The sequence below is a fragment of the Labrus mixtus genome, chromosome 8, assembly GCF_963584025.1.
Source record: "Labrus mixtus chromosome 8, fLabMix1.1, whole genome shotgun sequence".
In the NCBI taxonomy this organism is placed as follows: domain Eukaryota; kingdom Metazoa; phylum Chordata; class Actinopteri; order Labriformes; family Labridae; genus Labrus; species Labrus mixtus.
In genome coordinates this window covers 20,954,172-20,974,477 of record NC_083619.1, presented here as the reverse complement: position 1 = coordinate 20,974,477, position 20,306 = coordinate 20,954,172, and the positions used below count along the sequence as shown (strand labels likewise).

At 40.2% G+C, this 20,306-nt stretch overlaps 1 protein-coding gene across 2 annotated transcripts; it reads right to left on the bottom strand.

The window, feature by feature from the left end:
* Positions 1-251: 251 nt before the first annotated feature.
* arhgef18a (rho/rac guanine nucleotide exchange factor (GEF) 18a) lies at positions 252-18,976 on the bottom strand. Of its 2 annotated transcripts, XM_061045063.1 has the most exons (22): positions 18,790-18,976; positions 14,182-14,239; positions 13,662-13,729; positions 12,252-12,388; positions 11,799-11,899; positions 11,064-11,204; positions 10,441-10,691; positions 9,575-9,700; positions 8,360-8,477; positions 7,947-8,198; positions 6,802-6,878; positions 6,403-6,584; positions 6,199-6,254; positions 5,247-5,426; positions 4,913-5,062; positions 4,424-4,536; positions 4,257-4,319; positions 4,100-4,147; positions 3,503-3,988; positions 2,789-3,110; positions 2,179-2,286; positions 252-1,183 (listed from the first exon to the last, which is right to left on the bottom strand). In XM_061045063.1, exons 4-22 carry the CDS (start codon positions 12,317-12,319, stop codon positions 1,029-1,031), a joined length of 2,997 nt encoding a protein of 998 aa, XP_060901046.1. In that variant the 5' UTR covers positions 12,320-12,388; positions 13,662-13,729; positions 14,182-14,239; positions 18,790-18,976; the 3' UTR covers positions 252-1,028. The 2 variants fall into 2 exon arrangements, with proteins under 2 accessions (XP_060901046.1, XP_060901047.1); XM_061045064.1 differs by lacking the exon at positions 12,252-12,388.
* Between the last annotated feature and the right edge of the window lie 1,330 nt (positions 18,977-20,306).

Here is a 20,306-nt window from a genome sequence, read left to right as displayed (position 1 = left end):
TTTAGGAGTTTATCGGTCGGCAGTCTAACCCCAAAGAGGAGGTTGTCTTTTTAGCAGCTTTTTTAGTGCTAATCTTCTAACTTGATAAGGGGAGTCATTAGCGATGGAAATCACAGGATAACCAATGATTCATTGTGTGATATGTGGCCCACATAAGGATATCAAAATACATCGGTTCTGCGATAATTGATATAATGCAATCCTAATGATCCATCACGATGTGTTTAACTGAAGAATACAAAATGCCACACTCAGTTTTGTCAGGTCAGTGATCTTTAATTCCATGAGTTTGGATTGTGAAGGATGCTTTTCTTTAAGCAAAAGGAACAGCGTTTGATTTGTCTTTTCAAGAGAAAATCTGTGAAATAACGTGAACATTAATGAACAGGGAACGTCAGCTGATACTATTTACAAACAACAGGTTCGAAGCCTGCATGTAGTTTCTTCAATATAGTCCATTAATGTATCATTTTGTTGCAGCTGAGGAGCAGGACCGTGGTATATATATATATATATATACACACACACACTGTATATTACACCTTTGATCCATTCCCAAATCAAACTCCTGTGCTTAGCACCTCACATTGAAACCGATGCAAACGTTAAGAAATATACAACTCACCCTGTATTCATCATTCATAAATTAAAAAGACAGCTTCAGATGTAAAACATGAGTGCTCTACGGTTGAAAGAAAACTTACATTCATTTCTAATAAAAAAATAGCTAAAAAATAACGTCTCATAAAAGTCTTTGGCAAAGTGTTTTGTTTTTGTAACATCTTCATGTGAAATATTATCATCCCGGTGTAGAAAAAGGTCGAGGTTTTTGACATTTTTTGTGCAACCTCTGCATTAAATGTCATTGTTTTTTTGTTTTAGTTCAGGTCATTGTTAAAGTCCAGGGTTCAATTCCCATTAAAGTGACAGTTCTCTTCTTACTGGACTCATGAGTTCACGTCAGTCTTCCACGTCAAAGTCTTTATGACGGAGCAGTCCTCATCTGAACTCCAGTCAGAAGTTCAGGGTTAAAGGAATATTACCTTCTCTTTGCCTGCTTCCAGAATGTCTTTGGGGAAAGGAGGCGGTGTTGGAGGAGGAGCATCGCTGTTGCTCCTCCTGTGTGTGCTGAAGGACTGAGACATCTTCACATTGTGGACGGAACCTGGTAGGTTAAAGGCACCTGAAGGGAGAAAGAAGAAATAGTTTAACACGAATATGAAAAAAATCAAATAATCTGAATCCCCTTTTTCCTGAAACAAACATAAAACAGTAAAACAGCTATTTCAAACAGATTTCGTTAATGCCAAGATTAAAGTTTAAAATGGCAAAACTAAAGATTACCAAATATCGTTTTTTGGACCTTTTGTTTTAGGTTTTTAGTTGAATGGTTAAAATGTTGCTAAGTCATTCACACAATGGGAATTGAAGCTGACTGCGATGTTCACCTCTCCAGAGGTGGTGAGACTCCTCTTGATGATGTGTTCCATCATGAAATGGGTCCTTTTAAAATGTTTACGTATGTTATTTCTCTTTTTGTATAATCTAAAGTATCATTCAAAAAGTTAGACATAAGGATTGACCATGAATTTAAATCAAAACTTGAACCTTGAACATTTGGAACCACATCTTTATTAAAGAGGACATATTACACCCCTTTTCAAACAGTCCCCCTGTGGTCTAAATGAAACATCTGTGCTGTGCTTTGGTCAAAATATAACATGAATCAGGCACCAGAGGAGGTTTGTGACCCTGTATAAACCAGCTCTCTCAGAACACTACGTTTTGGTGTGTGTGTCTCTTTAAATGCAATGACCCCCCCCCTGAGTTTTCCCAGTACACATCACTCCTCTGTAGTGAGAATAAAAATGGTGGACCTGCGCAAAACCTTTGCTCTAGGCTGGGGATGGAGTCAATGGGTGGAGATATCAAGTTCACAAGTTGAGCAAATTTGAAACGGAGCATTTTTCTCTGTGTTGTAAGACTTATGCAGACTACAAACAAAGGACTGGATGGATTTGTTTCACATTCTGTGGGTTGGTAGACGGTTACCCAAATATATGTTCAAAAACACAAAAGTAAAAGTGGATTTCTCATAATATCTCCCCTTGAATGTAAGGTTGATCTCTTTATTACTGACTGATTGAAAAGCCATTTCACCCTCGCGACTGTCCGTACCTGAATGCTTTTGAGCTTTTTGAGGACTGGCGTTCCTTCTGGCTCTCATGCTGCCTCCTTCCTTCCCGGTCACTCGGATGGGCAGCACCTGATTCACGTCTATGGAGGCTGGATGTAGAAAGATAAAACACTTGAAGTAGTTATTTAGCAGCCTTTTATTCTGAAGAACTTTTAAAAACTCTCAATAAAGACATCTTTGTAGCTTATGAAGATGAACGCCTATTGAATTATTTTAACAACTAACTCACTGCTGATTAACTATTTTCAGCAACAATGTCACTGCCCTCAAATAAACATCTGCTGATTTCTTGATTTTTTTCTTGTAATTGTTTAAAATAGAAGTTTTAATCTCTTTACAGAGAAAGAAATAGTCAAGATTTCAAACTCAGACTAACCCATGCACTGAAACAAAAATAAGCAGGATATAAACGTCACCCCCCCTTCCTTCTTCCTCAAGGTGAATTCTCCTGATAGTATGTGCTACATTCTCACATCAGCTCACTACGGAAAAAATACTTAGGGGCTGGCAGGAGAAACTCGGGATAAAGTCAGAGTGACAAATGTGTCTGTTTGTGTTATAGACATCTTGTAAACAGATCTGCATCCTGACCTGCACTGTGCGCCCTGTGGTGGGAGCCTTTCATCTTGGAGCCTTTGTCCTTTCCTTTGGACAGAGTGGCAAGCTTGGCGGGGATCTGCTGCTGCACGGCTGCCGGCTTGTTAACCTGATTGGTGGTGCTGATCAGCTGGATGGGCCGCTCGGGCCGAGCCGGCAGGGGGCTGATGCTCTCCCTGCGAGGTGGAACCTTCGGCGGTATTTCTTTGGGGTCCGAGAAAGAGGGCGAGACGTGAAGCTTTGGCGGTAAGGTCAGACTCCATCCTCCGTTCACTATGCTTCCTCTGAACGACTGGTAACTGGAGAGAGCCCAGGACTGGAGGACACACAGGAAATGATCAAGAAATCAAACTTGTCACCATGTTTAGCATCAACTTGTGTGATCAAACTGCTGTTCTATTCCAACACTTTATTGCTTTACAAAAGTATTTTATTTTTATTTTAAATTGATTTTAATAATCAATTTAAAAACCAATAGCACTGTTTTCTTTCCAAATGTCAGCTTTAAATAAAGACTAGACCACTAATGTGGGTTCAGAAGATTAAAACCTCTTCTTCATTTTTTATAAACGGGCCTTTCTAACTTTAGTAGACTGTACCTTGTGGTGAAAAAGGACATTTGCACATGCATATTTTAAATGTAGACAGTTATTGGACAGATGAAAACAGGATAATGTTAAACGTGTTGAATCAGATCTTGTTCCTCACTTGTGAAGGATCTTCATAGTTGGCATGTCCTGGGTTTGGGAGGCTCTTCCTTATCTTCTCTTGCAGCTGCTCCAGACGCTCCCTCTCCTGGTTCAGACGCTCCTGGTCCTTGCCGACTGATTTTGTGGACTCCCTCAGCCTCTCCAGGTCCTGCTGATAGTCCTCCCTCTGCCTCTCCAGGTCTGCTTTCTCCTCATTGAGCTTCTCCTCCCACTTCCTGCACTCGTCCTCCCTCTGTTGAAGCTGACCCTCCAGGGCCTCTATCTGGATCCTCTGCCGCTCCCAGTCCTTCTCCCAGCGCTGCTGCTCCTCTCGGTGCTGCACCCGCAGTCTGTGCAAGTTGTTCAGTTCCTCCTTCTGCTTCTCCTGGTTCCGCTGCTTCTCCTGCTCAAGCAGCACACTGCTGTAGTGACGGGCAGGCTGCTTGCTCTTTGACTGGAACACCTGCTGAAGCTCGATCTGGCTGTCCTGCTGGGCGATTATTGCCTGTGTATTGGAGAGTTTTATAAAACATTTACAACATTTAAAAGACACTAATGGAAGAAAACTTGTACCTAGAAATGACGTGCTTCATGTATAACCTTTGAAATGTCTCACTTGTAAACTGTAAAGCCTTTGTGCGAGCAGTATCACCCGGTCACACACCTGCAGAAAACAGGAGACGCAGTGTTAGATATCAATGATTGTGCATGAATGAAAACTGATGGAAAAAGAGGAAACTAACAAACAAAATGTGCATTAGAAGAAGTGTTACCTCTGCCTCATGGAAATGACTGGGAGGTAAACTGCGGTTTGGAAGATCTGTTTCATCATCAGCCTATGCAAAAAGATTTAAAAAATGAGCACAAACATGTTCATTCTCTTTCATTTATCTGTTGAATACAAACAAGATGTGTTTTATTTTACATCTGTCTCACTCACAGACTGTTCCAGACTGTCAGCGTACGAATCCTGCAGCTGAGGATCACCAGCGGTGTCACTGTTGTGATCCAGATCGACCTCGCTGTCACCGGGACCGTCAGGAGCGTCGCCATCTGACACAATCAAAAATGACTTTTTGTTACGTCTGAACTTTGTTGTGAGAAGAATCAGTGCAATCAGTCTTCAAAACAAACATCAATATGTTGTTTTATACAACAAACCTGACCAAAAGAAAACTCCCCGACTCCTGACGTTTGAGAAATGATGGTCGGAATGAAACACCTCACTACCTCTATTCAAATACAAATGTTTAATATAATGGCCTCAACACATTATGTTTTACATTCATAAATACATGAATAAACTCAATAACTATTAGTTATGTTTTGTTCTATATTATTTGGGTTTCATCTTCTCTCTCTGAACACTCCATCATTAATATGTTAATTTATAAATATATATATAAGATTTATCTTCATGTCAGCTTACTTGTCATGGCACTAGCAGCCAGATTATCATCATCGGCCACCCCATCAGTATCGGCCCTCCCCAGAAGCAGTTCCTCCTGTGACTTTCTCTCATTCAAAAGAAGGTTTGGGTCTCTAATCCGTGAGAAAAGCAGGTTCTGCAAGTTTTCCACTGCAAACAAAAGAAAAACAAACAAGTTCTTAACTTTAGTTAAGAGGACAATATCAGTACTAAAAAATACAACTTATGACATGTCAATGATAATAGCATGATAGTTAATGAGAGAAGAATTAATCAATACAGACTACTGCCTGATAATTCTTTTTTTTATAAAAGGGAAAACTGCTAAACTCACCCTCATCGATGGCTCCTTTGAGCAGTGTCTCCCCCTGCTGGAGGTCTGTGGTGTCTCCTCGCAGCAGCAGACCTTTGTGAGGGGTTTCCTGTTCTGTCACAGTCTCATACAGAGCGGCAAAGATCTGCTGCTTCTCTGTCAGACTTTGCCTTATCTGGTCATCCCTCATCTTAAGAATATCTGAAACAGCAGCAGTTTAAAATAAACAGCATGTTTGACTGACAACCAGAAATCTAGATAGAGATAGAAATGGTTAGATGGCCTTGATGTTAGATGGATCACTTGCCGTGGGGCGTACAGTTCCAAGTCAGAGTCAATTTAGTTTTAACATTTTAATCAATCAAAAAAAGAAATTGAAAAAAAACAATTGAAAAAACAAATTCTGTTTTTTCCCTTTGAATCAGAAAGTTGACAGATGTTTGTCGCTATTCTTCAAAATCCAAACCCAACTGAGGTGACTTCAAGGAAAACAAGAGCTTCTTTTTGAAACTTAAATTCACATGACCAAAAAAAATGAAATAATATTAAAAAGTTATTTTTCAGCAATTTCGGGGCTTGGACTCTTCATAAAAATTAAATCTTTCCTTCATAGCAAACATCAGATTTAGTCCCTCTTTCTATAGAGGATACTTGACATAGAGCTTAATCATTTAAAGTTTTTGTTTTTTTACCTATAAATTTGGCTCAGCATGAAATGGCTTGAATATGATTTTTTGGAGAAACTCTCACAAAAAGAGTTTTTACGGGTAAACATCAAGTGTAGGTAGAAAAGGTAGAAAACGTGTGCACCACAGGAACATGTCATTTACAAATGATGTGATAAAATTCTGTCAGTTATCTTTTCCAATAATCTCTTCTGACAAGGACAAAGACAACCCTAAAAGATTCCCTTTTAGAGAGAGATATGATTCTGTGAGGTTTGGTAAGAGGCGGTTCATTTGGGCTCTCTTACCTTGAAACTGCTGCAGTCTTGCAGTCAGCTCACGATACTGCTCCTCTTCTGGATAACTGAACAACACACACAAACATGTTATCATGCTTGGGTCTGTTTAATGTGCTGATCCTTTGCATCTCAAGTCAGCTAGAAATTGCTGAATCAACATATATTAATGACCACGTTAAATGACTTCTCACATCCTCCGAGTCTGCAGCTTACCGGTTCACTGCTTCCCGGATCTGGGCTGTCCATGCGATGCGTTCCTCTCTGGAGCTGGTGTGAATCTCGTACATCTCCGGCATGCTGGAGGTGCAAGCACAGATGAGGAACATGGCTTTGTCCTCATGAGCGACCTCTCGGACTATCAGCCTTTGAAGGGAGATCACTGGAGGTTTGTTATCCTGCGTTATAATACAGCAGGAGTTATTAGTACTGAGACAAAAAGCACAAGATCGTGTAAGATGATGTAAAGAATCATTAACATATTTCCCACTTATTTGTTCACTTTTTTTCTTGATTGACAGAAGCAACACTTTGAAATTAAAAATTCAGTAAGTGAGTGAAACTTTCTTAGAGAAGGCTGCAGAAAACTCTCACTGATGTTTTTCCAGAACTCACCACAGCAGGAAACACAAGCTTCTGATCTTTCTCTTGTAAGAGGAGGAGCACGTCTGACAGCAGCACAGCATGGATGTCTGCAGAGACACAGAAATGCTTCTCAGTATCAAAAACAAAACAAAACAAGTGCTCCATGTTTCATCTCAAGCTACCGCAGCAGATGGACCTTCCCGTTTGTGTGACTGTTCATCTTAAAGACGACCGCTATGATGTAAAAAAAAAAAAAAAAAAAATCTCTGCTAAATTGCTTCTCTGCATTTTTATCCTTTCAAAAATAAAACTTTTCCTAAATAGAAACAAATGTAGTCACTCTGGGGTGCAAGTGGCATTGCGGTTATTTAAGTGTACCCCATGTACAGAGGCTACAGTCCTCAAAGCGGGGAGCCACGGTTTGATCCAACCTGTGGCACTTCCTGCATGTCATTTTCCACTCTGTCTCTCTCTCTCTCTGATTTCCAACTCTATCCACCATCCTGTCCCTTTAATTAAGACAAGAAAAGCCCAGAAATAAATACAAAAATAAAATAAAAATTCAAATGTTGTCACTCTGATCATGCACTAAAACGCTGAGTCAGCAGTCCCTTGATGTATCATCCTTTTAAAGATACATCTATTCCTACCAGTTAAAGATTTTGCTATAACACTTTTCTTTTTACGAAGTCAAGGTTTGTATGCAAAGAGGGTCAAGTATGTTTCTTTTGTTTTGCCTTTTAGACTGTTATAAATACCACTGTAAATTGAATTTTAATATAATCTCCTATTCACAAAGAAATAAAAAAAACAAAAACAGGAAACAAGCAATGTTGATGTATAAACTTCTGCAGCTGGCACCGTCTTGGTTTCTACACACTGCTCTGGGGCTTCATGTAAAGTTGCCTTTGATAATCAAATGTAAAATCTGTTTTAATAAGAGTCAGAGCAGACAGTAATCTGAAACGATAAAGACACTTTTGTTGAAAAGAAAATCATGTCCATGACATACTCAACAGGTAAGGATGCTGAAACTGGACTAAAAGTTGATACATTTCTGGTATCAGTAATACGACTAACAACATTTATTCATGCTTCACATTCTCCAAACCAACCAAATGGTTATGATGGCACACACTGCGCGTGTATTCACTGTCAATAAACAGGTCACAAACCTTTCTGTTTGCCAGACGTCTTCCAGGTTACGGCGCCTTCGTGCAGCAGCGTCCTCTCTCCCTGTAAGAGATCCTCTCTGCGGAACAGCTGGCCATCCTTCAGCCGGCCCTGAGACTTCGGCTCCAGGCGAAGGCCGATCTCTCTCAGACGAGTCGCATTCTCGTATTCACTGACCTGATCGTTGACCTGGGAGATGGTTTCTTTAATCAGAGCCAAAGCCTGGACCAGTGACTGGTGCTCCTCTGTGTCAGCTGTAGGAAGGATTCAAATGTAGCAATTGAAAAGCCTTTGCGTATTAAGATGAGAATATTTCACAGAAATACAAAACGCATTTGTGTTACTGATGCAGGAAGCCAGTTGGACTTTTTTGGATCTGAGAGTTACGATAGTTAAGTGAGTGTTGAGGTTCTACCTTCAGTGTTTTGAATGATTCTGTCCACCAGGATAGGATATTTTGTGATGCGCTGAGTCACCAGCAGAAAACATTCAGGGATTCCCAACCTTCGCACAAGAGGCAGCTGACCAATTTTCTGAATATAGGAAAAGGTTGACATTTTTTAGGCCTTGCATCATTCTGAATAGTTTCCTCTCGACAGACAGTGTCAATCTGTGTAGAACAGTGATCGATCGTCAACTGGCAGCCTGGGGGCCACATGTGGCCCCCCAAAGCTTCCCATCCGGCCCCCAGAATATAATTAAATTTAGAAAATGTGAGGAGGAAAAACTATATTGTGGTATTGAGGGTATATTTTTTAAATCCATATAGCCATTAAAGCAACCCCAAAACAATTGAGTAGGAAATATTTCTGTAACAGGAATTAATTAAGTTTGATCTGTGTTACAGAAATCCACCTGTTAGCTATTATATATTAAATATTCAACCAGGAGTAGCTACTGCTCTACTGCCCTACAACAAAACAACCGTGCTTGCTGTGCCGAATGTGCACTTGTATTTAAAAACAAATCCCTCTCTTTTATGACTGAAATGTTGCTCGGGCCTATATATATATATATATATATACACACTTTTTATTTTTATTAATATTATGTTTTTTTTTTGATAATTTAATCACTTGTTTCTATTTATTTTACTGCTCTTACCTTCTTATTGCTGTTATCTTTTTATTTGCTTTTATCTCTTTTAGTTTCTTACATTTTTTTAAATCTTTGGTCCTCTTGGTCTCAGCTCGTGTTGTTGGGTTCTTGTGTTTCCTGGGTTCTTATGATGGTTCTTACGATGGTTCTTGGTTATATATGTCTATTGGGTATCGTGCACTTTGGGTTCTTTTCTGTTGAATTGTATTCAATTATTTTTAGTATTTTGCATTTGTTATGTTCTCGCCGTTGTTTATGTTCTTCTGTGTTTGGTTTGCTTTGTTCTTGTTTTTGCTGTTTGTGCAAAGCACTTTGTAAACCTGTGTTTTTAAAAAGGTGCTATTTAAATAAAGTTATTATTATTATTATTACTACATCCTGCTACTGATGCTGCAGACTTGCACATAATTCACTTTAAAAAAAATACTCTTGTACATTTTCTCTGTGACTAAACACAACCACAGCCATCACTGTGTCCTGAACATGATCCCATCACTGTACCTAAACGGACCAATCAGTGAAGACGACTTACCCTTATGAGGAGCTGCAGTTTCTTGTTGTTCTGCAGCTGATCTTTGTAGAAGCTGATGGCTTCACTGTGATGACTGCAGAAAACACTGTAACTCTCAAACATCCCTTCTCCCATTGCGCCTGAAAACTGAGTCAAAAGGAAGTAACACACAACATTAATGCACATCAGGATATGATTTCAACGTTACTATTTTGCGAATTATCTTTATATAATATCACGTCGCGTAATTTGACGACGTGAAAAAAAAGAGCGAGCTAAGAATTAAATCAGGCCTCGTGGTCCACACAAAATGCATCCCACCCTGCATTGTATGGCGTGTGTAACAACGAACCGAAATGTTGTTCAGGTAATGCAGCAAAAAAAAGTCAAAACGAGGAGGAAACTGTAATGCAGCTTTCAGGGAGAGTCTATTCTGGTGAGTCGAAGTGAATTAGAATTTACAAATGAAATGACCAAAACCAGTCAAAACTGCAAACTAGCTGCGGTTGAACTATAACAGCCCCCCCCCCCCCAAGTCATTTCACAGTAACTGATGCCAGAGATGTGAAATATAATCCTCAGTCTACTTGTTAAACTTTACAAGTTGTTAAACTTAATATTTTTACAGTTCATTCCAGAAACAAGAGCTCTTGTTCATCTGTGCTTTAAACTCATAATGGGTTTTTTTCTTGTCAAAATGCCTCTGCATGAAGGTGAGACAGCCAATCCCGGGCTTATGGGGCAAACACACCTATCGGCGGTCCCTTACAGCGTGTTTGAGACATACCAGCCATTCCTATAGACACCTGCACACTCAGTCAGCACATTCAGAGAGAGCGACAGGGCTGGAGAGAGGTGCATGGATTCACATTATTAACATTCCTCACCTGAGCGATGAGAATATCCCCCAGTTGTGTGATCTGATAGATGTTTGGGTTGTCTTCCTCCTGACTCTGGCTTTGGCGGACTTTGAGGTGGTTTAGAAAACGCTGGTGGAGGGCGAGCAGAGCTTCCACCCCGAAGAAGAGCCTCTCCAGCCTGGACTCTTCAATCAGCAGAGACTGCCTCAACTCGTGCATGTAGACATGGAGGAGGATCTTTAAGGTGCGAACATGGTGCATCTCTGTCTGGATCAGCTCTAGGAAAGTGATCCAAAGACTTTCAATAATCCATACAAACCATTTAAAGAGACCAGGGTTGGAAAACGTGTGGGGGGGGTAAAATGACAATAACATTTGTATAACTTAAGAACTACCAGCTTAAACAAATAGATTTGCTCTAAAAAGGACCTTCAATGCAGACAGCTTGTTTGAGTTAACCAGTAAAAAGGTCCGCTTAAACACGAGCGGTTATAAATTCATCTTCTTCAACATGTGATTGGCGTGACCTCTGTCTGTTTATACATCACTGTAAGACATTGTATATGATACTAGAAACACTTTGGATTGATTAAATGTACGGATTTCTTTGAACAGATAATCCATCCTCAGAATCAGTTGGTTCAGTTTACCGTGGATGACATCCTGTCTTTTAATGGCCTCTTTGCTCAGGGTCTTCTGGATGTTCTGGTCCACGGCCAGGCTCCAGGACTCGGCCTCCAGGTTCTGGGCATCAGACTCAAGGTCAGATCGCAGCAAATCATAATGGGAGTCTGGACGACGTGTAGAAAGGGACAGAAACGAGGATTGTGATTTATGGTCAAATGAGTCCGAGGGATCCCTCACTGGCCATCGCTGTTTATCTCACTTTAAAAGGTGATGGGCTTTTATCATTTCATACAATTTCATAGAAAATCTTACACAGAATCATATTCATCTACAATTTATTTAGCAATATTTTTTTTTTTTTAAATGTCAAAAAGAAATTAAAGATTAAAGAATTTGTCAATTCCATATTTTTTTTCTCCTATATTTTGCACCAGTGATTCATTAACAGTATCACACGAGTCAGGATGATGATATACACTATACTGCTATATGGCTATTTTGACCCACCCTTACTGATCCATGTGAAGAAATCTGTCACACTGTCAATTATTTGCATGAACCATATTAACTTATTCTGATAGATAAAGTGCTCAGCAGTGTGGGACACTATTTTGAGGAGAACATCAAACTTTACTCCATCCATATTAAAACTGCATCCACATTTCCTTTTTTCCCAGGAAGCTACATAGTTCTACCATGACAAAATGGCACAGCGGGCTTTCCGTAGATTCCAATCCTGTTAAAAGTGACCAGCTGACCTTCTAGGTTGATGGGCTCAGTGGGAGCCAGTGACACCAAGTCGTCAGTGGAGAGCCTCAAACGCAGGACATCGACCTCATCCATCTGCGCTGCACCGGATCTGCGTGGTATGTGATGAGATAAAGCTCAGCAGGTAAAAGTGATGTCAGCGCTCAAACATGCACTCACACAAATAAAGCATTCAGTGCTATTGGTTAATTCAGTGTTTGGAGCGTCAGATCTGAATTTATCTATCTGATGCACACTGCAGTGATGTCAAAGACGAAATGCAGCTGACTACAACAAAGGGCCCAGACATGAGTCACAATAAGTTAAAAAAAAAAAACTCTATCAGGCAAACAACAAACCCAGAAAATATTTCCCTCTTGACTAGAAAACTGTTTTACTTGTTTATGAGGGAAAACTAGGACACTGACGGCTGTGTTGTGTTCTTAAAATACACGGTCACCAACCTGGGACTTGTGTCGTCAAAAGAGGAAGAACCAGGCTGAGCACTGAGGTTTTTAGGGATGACAGTCATGCCTGGACTGAGAAATCATGCAGGGAGGCCATATGAGGCCGGGGGAGGAACACTCTCCCCTCCTCACAGCTGAGTGAGAGAGAGAGAGAGAAAGAGAGAGAGAGAGGCAGAGAGGGGAAAGAGAGAGGCAGAGAGAGAGAAGAGAGAGGGGGGCAGAGAGAAGAGAGAGAGAGGCAGAGAGAGAGAGAAAGAAAGAGGGAGAGAAAGAGAGAAGAGAGAGAGGCAGAGAGAGAGAGAAAGAGAGGGAGAGAGAGAGAAGAGAGAGGGGGCAGAGAGAAGAGAGAGAGAAAGAGGGAGAGAAAGAGAGAAGAGAGAGAGAGGCAGGGAGAGAGAGAGGGAGAGAGGGAGAGAGAGAGGCAGAAAGAGAGGCAGAGAGGAGAGAGAGAGAGAGAAGAGAGAGAGAAGAGAGAGAGAGAGAGAAGAGAGAGAGAAGCAGAGAGAAGAGAGAGAGAAGAGAGAGAGAAGAGAGAGAGAAGCAGAGAGAAGAGAGAGAGAAGCAGAGAGAAGAGAGAGAGAAGCAGAGGGAGAGAAAGAGAGAGGGGGCAGAGATTGGAAAATAGACTGTGTGAGTCACAGAGAAAGAAGTACTCTTTTTAAGCAACTTAAAGTAACATAAAAAAGGAATCTAGAGAAAATGTAATTGGCTGAAACCAAATAATGACAAACTAAAGCTGAGAAACGTTGACGTGTTAATATATATATATATATGTAAATTATTTAGAATTAAAGAATGTGGATACATTTATTTGTTTAAATCACACAATATTTCCAAACTGATGCTCAGTAAAATAAGCTGTGCTCCACCGTTGCGCATTAATTCAAACAAGGATACTCAAGTGCTGTGGTTCTCAACTGAAGGGTTGGGACCCAAGAATGGGTCGCAAAGTTGTTTTATGTGGGTTGAGAATGTGTGCCTGGAAAAAAGATTGTGTCAAAAAGTCTACAAAAGCACTTTTAAAACATGCTTGTTTTTTTTCCATTTCTTTGTTCTGTCACATGTTTTGTACCATCTGATGTCCCAACTGCATCAACTTTCATTGAATAAATTGATGATTGGTTGAAAAATATACGATATTTGTTGCGATGTTTCAAGGAGAAGGTGGTGGTGACCAGTTGAGAATCACTGCTCTAGTGTATAAAGTAAAAACTCTCGTGTCCTGTTTCCATTTTCTTAAAGCTTAGACTTTGACATCAGCGTTTCGTACAGCATGAAGACAGGTAACCTTACCTCAGTACTAAAAAGACAACACATAGATTCTTATGCAGCGCTACAATGAAAGTGAATTATAGGATCATCAGGATCAAGTGCTTACTTTTCAACAGGAAGAGAAAATAAACACACCTCTATTATTATCTGTTTCTGAAGGCACTTTGCTGACTCACGACGAGCCTTCAAACAGACAGGTTTACCTACAAGAGGGAAAAAAAACACTTCTAAACAGCTTGTTGCCATGGAAATGTAACCCTGAGGAGAGGGAACAGGTTTGACAAAGTGTGAAAACTCAAGTCAGACCAGCACTAAGGCAAAGACACAGCTAAATGAGACTGCTTTTAACATCAGACACAACATGATTTATGAAGATAGATTAAAGAAGTTAAGGTGTAGAAGTTAATGTGTGCACTGACATAGATTTACATTTTCCATTCTACTTATAAGAGACAGTGCTTAAGATACATGTTGTGTAACCGCGTGCTTATCGTGTTTCATCTTGATTCACATCCCGGTGAGACACACATCTCGCCGTGAAAAGTTGACAGACTTCATGACAATCCTTTGACGGATTTGTCCTTTAAATATAATCACTCATGTTGTTCCAAACTGACTTCTTAAAGCGCTTTGTCGCAGGCCAACAATGACTCACCTCATATACTTCTGTTTATGTTTGCTGCGTTATGCCTTCCATCGTTCTCCTTGTGATACTGAAAAAAATATATATAAAAGGGGGGGGGGGGAAATAATCTGGTCAAACAAGAGAATAAAAGTGAAATGAAAATAGCAAAAAAGTTCAAGGGGTAAGTGTTAGATTGAATTTGTTGCAGACCCCGACAGAAAGTAGACACAGGGTCCCAGTTTATGTGTTGTTTACCCTGCTGGCTAGGTAATAACAGTTCCTCAAGGACCAATGAGACAGATCAACCGTTATCGTGTACAAAAGGCACGAGTAACAAAGCTTTTTTTCATTTTTTTAAGATTTACTTTTGGGCTTTTTGTGCCTTTATTGTCGAGGTATGACAGTGGATATAGTCGGACATCAGGGTTTAGACAGTGGGGAATGATGTGCGGGAAAGGAGCCACAGGTCACATTTGAACCTGGGCCGTCCGCCTGGAGGACCATAGCCTCCACACATGGGGCGACGCTCTAACCACTGCGCCATCAGCGCCCCCCAGTAACAAGGCTTTTGACTGATAAAATCGACTGGAACAATGGCTTCAATAAAATATAATTAGGAGAAATAAACATGGATAACAGTCAAAACTGCTGAGAAGTGTCGACTTTTTTTCCCCGTCAACGAACAGGAATCTATTTATCTCGACGCTTGTTTATTTAACAGAGAGAGTTTAAGAGGCAAAGTAAGACACACCTCAAACATACACATTACTGTTTGACTTCAGTATCTGTGACACAAACTCACACAGGAGCTCTCCAGCTGGTGTCTGGCTCAAGTGTTTGAAACAAAGATCAGAGATCAAGATCAGAAATGGTAAATTGACTTGAGCAAGTATTGTGTTTTTCATAGTCTTCTGACGACTCAAAGAGCTTTAGCATCGCAGGTCACACCGACCCATTCACAAACTGATAGATCGCCATGTATCAGAAGTAACTAATCCCATTCATACACTTTCATATGCTGCCAATCAAGAAGCGGGACAAAATTGAGTCTAGACCCAGGACACATCTGACATGTGGCTCCAGGAGCTGGGAATCAAACCCCGACCTTCTGGTAGACCAACTCTACCACTGAGCTACAGCCGCCCCTCAGGAGCAAACTAGCCGACATTTAACTAAGCTTTAACTGAAGGCGAACAAAGGTCTCTCAGGGCTGCCAAAAGTGGGAATCCCTTATAAAATATCCCATTGTTTTGAGAAGGCACGGTTCAAATGTCAAAGTTTAAATTTAAAAATTCTGCCTGCTTCGAAAAAACTTCTGTCACTGATCAAGCAGCGAGAGGGTCTAGCCATGCTGACAACACGACTACTCGTCAGTATTACTCTGAGCTCATTCCTTATGTCAGTATGCTAACATGCTCACAATGACAATGCTAAGTAGAGGGTGCCAATGAGATGCAATGTGTACCATTGTGTTTGAACATTAGCTAACTAGCACTAAACAGAAAGTAAAACTGAGGCTGGTGGAAATGGTGTCAGTTTGACATGAAAAGATGAAGAGTTAAGGGATAACCAAAGTTACAACCATTCATTATAAATAAATGTCTGTACTCGTTTTTTTGGTAATCAACAGAACAGATGATAAGATGCTTCAATACACACCACAAATCTGAACCTCATGGCGCATCTAGATAAAAATGCGTGGGGGTCAAAAGGTCAGAAGGATTCATCCTCCCAGGAAACATGAAGAACTCTGTAAATAACTTAACCATGGAACGTGGACGACTGAGCAAAACAACACGGCAGCACATGTTGCACAGTTGATGTTGAGATATTTCAGTCTGGACCACAAGGTGAAAGATTAACACTGCCATTAACGAGGTCACCATCATAAATATGCAAGACGACAACCGGTGCACTTCAGCCATCTCGACTTTCAGACAGTGTTGCAAGTCTCTGTTGATTTTACAAACTGAATTATTCGATTTTTGGCAATATCTAAAAAGATGTTGGTTTTAGTCCTGTTACACATGACTCCACTTCTCGCTTCACTACACTGGCGACCTGTTACACACAGAATGGACTTCAAAATCTTGTTAATCACTTATGAAAGCCCTGCGTGGCCTGGCACCTGCATATATTTCTGAGCTGTTACATCCTTACTGTAGAGGTCGGCCTCTTTGTTCATCTGATCAGCAGCTTCGATGTAAGACGAGAGGTGACTCCCAAACTCTGGAACAGCCTTGTCCATCAGATTGTCTGAAACTGTGGCTTCTTTTAGACGGCTGTTAAAAATGTACTTCTTCAGGATACTCTTTTTATAACTCTTCCTGTTTGCCTATTGCTGTTGTTTCTAGTCGTGCTCTACTTTTGTCTGCTATGATGCCCCCCTACATGTGACTTGTGTATACCATATGTTAATCTGTATCTCATCGTTTCCCCCCCTGTGTAAAGCACTTTGTACATTGTGTTTTAAAAACGACTATATAAATACATTTTATTATTTAATCAACATTTCTCTGCTCTTAATGCCACTAAACCCTTTTATGTTTCATGTATTTTTCCAAATACTGCTCCAGTTTTTGAGGGTATATCGATAGCAGTAACTCTATGTTCAGGCCTTTACTGATCACATGCAACACTTTTCTATAAACATACCTTACAGCACCTCCTGCTTGAACAACTTTCTCAAGAACTTCTCTCACTTTCTTTAAAGACTTGTTTCTGAGCCTCTCCGTATGTTATTGGTAGAGAGGGATGTTTGTGAGTGACAGCCACTCCTTAAATGATACACCCACACTGACATAGAAGAGAGAAGCATGAAATACAGGTCATTCTCTGCAGGAGACAAAACAAGACCGGCGAGTCTGGCAAGTATGAGGCAGATAGACGGTGGGGGGGGGGGGGGGGGGGGGGGGAGCTAACTGCTGTGTTTGTGGAAAGAAATGTCACTTAGGGAGACATGGGCACTAATCATTTTAACACGGCTACAACAACACGACTAAAACAAGTGAGAGTTGCCGAAGTTCTGTCATCACGTAACAACGATGACGGTTTACCAGGCGTGAAACTGTACCCACTAGCCTGAGGAGGCTGACGCAAACGAAACAAGGGATCTGTGATACTCTTGTTCCTAACAAACCCTAAAGGCTGTATTTGTTTCAAATGATCACACAGGTATAATTTGGCAAAAACAGGAACACCGCATGGCTGAAATCTTCTTCCTCCTTACAGCGACGGATCGTGAATGCGTTTTTCCATGTGACCTTCATATCACACGGCCTTGACACAGTTTACCCATTAACTTCTAAATCCTGTCCACATTTTTATCTTTAGTGGAGTGTGTTGTAAATGCATGCCAACGTGTTTCTTTTGTCATTGTCAGCTAGTGAATCCTACCCTTAACGAGTCCTCAATCCTGAAGGAAGTGTAAAACCACAGGTCAACAAATCCACGGCCACAGAGCGGAAAGTTATTTGTCTAAGCATCTACAACCTGATGCGTTATCCTCCAACACCTATTACTACTGAAATGATGTAAAGAGACCAGCCCCCCCCCAGAGAGAAATCCTCCTGCAGCATGTTGGCATAAGGAGATACTGAATCAGGGTTTACTGAGATGAACAGGACTGAAACAGTTTTGAGGATTTTACTACCATATTGCATGAAAAATAAATAAGTGAAACTTGGTTCTCTGATAGTCACCTCCATTAGCTCTATAACTAGTGGTCATACAAAGTTGATTTATCATACAACATTTGAAATATCATCTAATTCCGTACCATCTGGTATTAATTCAATTTAAAGCTTAATCACTTCCAACTACTTTCATATCGTTTTTAACTTTTACTATCTTATCACTCTTGATATTTAGGCTCTAAAAAAAATGTTTGAATGCCATGTTTCAAATGCTGAACTCAAACTTAAACGTCTAATTTTAGGTTTACACAATCCGCGAGGACTACTTTTAGTGAAATCTTTAACCGTGACCCTCAATTCTCATATCAGTCCGCCTTTAACGTGGAAAAAAACCATCATGACCTTGTCCTAAATTAAAAAATACCTGACGCTGTTTTGTTCGCAAGTTAATAAAAATAAAGTTTGTTTGACTACAATGCATTTGTGTTTTGTGTGATATTAAGTGGAAGGGGAATGTGAGGAACGCAAAGGTGCTGCTGTCTAACCAGTAGGTGATAGTTAATGACCTAGATTCATTTTTATTACCTACTGACAGAAGTGTCAGATTAGCTGCCACCGAATACACGAGAATCTTGAGTTTCGGTGGATAAAGCAAACAGGTGTGAAGTGAAAGGTAAAGACAGGAGTGGCTGCAGGTGACTACTTCAGAGCAACAAGTCTCGCGCAATGTTCGCCGCTTGTTGACATACGGAGATGTTTGCTACTTTAACTAAGACTGACAAAAAAAAAGACCATAAAAGTAACGACATATCACCTGGACTTGATCTGCCATAATGCTTCTGCTGTTGGTGCAGAGTTAAATGAAAACATATAAAAAGAACAAATCCTCCCGGTTTCTAGGTATTGTCGCATAGCTTAGACAACTGTAGTTTACCGAACGACGTAAAGTACTCATGTTGCATTATTCATCAACACCAAGTATGTCCGAACAATTAGATCTTACCTTGTGATGAAATGAAACAGAGAGACACGATTTGGGTTTCTATCCGGGCACAAACAAGAGAGAGGGGGGGGGGAAATAATATCTGTTGACAACTTCTATTGAAAGGAGGAGACAGAGAAGATGCCTCGGGATGAACCAGTGCACGAATAACAAAAACATGGAGTTGAGGTGGAGGGATGTGGTTTAAACTCAGGTCCCAGCCTCCTCTGGGTGAGCACTTCCTTCGCTATTTAAACCTGCATTCACGTACTCCCCGGAAGCTCGGAAATTTGAGCTTTTGAATGATTTTATTCGTTTATTTAGCAGGGACACAGGCAAGGGACATTGCTTCACATGTAAAATACTGTTCTAAAAGTATATGCCATGTATGCATGTTTTTAGCCGTGGCTAATTTGAAAACCCTTTCCCAATCTTTTAGGCTCGAAGTCTCACGGTAAGTCAAGTAGCATAACTAGAACTAAGTAAGTAAGTCAAGGTTCCTGTATTGTATTACTAATATTTAAAGTATTTAAATAGTCGTGCATTAAGCTTCACATCATGATAACGTCGTTTTTTTTAAAGAAAAAAAGTCTGCTTACTGTGTGTGCATCAGATGAGTCTTCACGGGAATAAAACACGATGCATTCACGTGTTGTCGTAAATACCATAGTTATGACCATAGCACGGGGAGGAGGCGAATATAACTCATTTAAGTTACGAATTGTGACAACAAACTGTGAAAATACTCCTCTACAACTAAACATACTGCATTCAACAATTGCCCTTCCACGTCCTGTTGGTGCAGGTTTACTCTGTAATTTAAAAAAGGGCCGTTTCTTAAAAAAAACAAAAAAACATCGATGTCAGCTGTGAAGAGTATATATTCATTACTGTCGCTAAATTAATTTCTTGTATTTTACTTTAGCATTTTTACTTTCTAAAACCTTATATTTACACTACTCCACATTTAGAAAAAATATATATATGTACCTTACGTAACAACACTTCCTTTACTCCGTAACAAGTATCATTTACAGACTTAAATTATTATAATGTATACAAATGGCAAATCAATCAGTGAAATCTGAGTACATGCCGTTTAAAGTGGTACAATTTTAGTTCCTATTGTTGAACTGTTCCTATTTCAAGGCTAATAGACTTCATGATCTGAATGCTTGCCCCCTGTTTTCCCCCTGAATGTGCGGCTAAGCTGAGGATTACTATGACCACTGAAGGTTGCGTCCAGATGCATTTTAACAATTTCCCCGCTAGGTGGCCACGGTCTTAAACCCTACTTAACCTTAACACCTTAAATGTGAATAAATATAATTTGAACGTTAAAAGCGACGGGTTTGTGCAATAAAAAAATGATGACAATCTTGAGGCGAGTGAAGCCCATGAAAGACAATACCGAGGTGTCCTTTTGGGTTTAGTTAATTTATTAAAGGCTTTATATGCGATTTTTCACTTAAATATAATAGAAATCAAGTATATCCTCTGAAAATAACTCTGTGAGTAATGACTGTCTACAATGGGTG

Coding starts and splice junctions, on each gene's coding strand:
- arhgef18a (XM_061045063.1), bottom strand. CDS start 12,319: ATGACTGTCATCCCTAAAAACCTCAGTGCTCAGCCTGGTTCTTCCTCT. Junction 4,148..4,256: donor GTCATTTCCATGAGGCAGAG/GTAACACTTCTT, acceptor TGTTTTCTGCAG/GTGTGTGACCGGGTGATACT. Junction 2,287..2,788: donor CCACAGGGCGCACAGTGCAG/GTCAGGATGCAG, acceptor TTCTACATCCAG/CCTCCATAGACGTGAATCAG.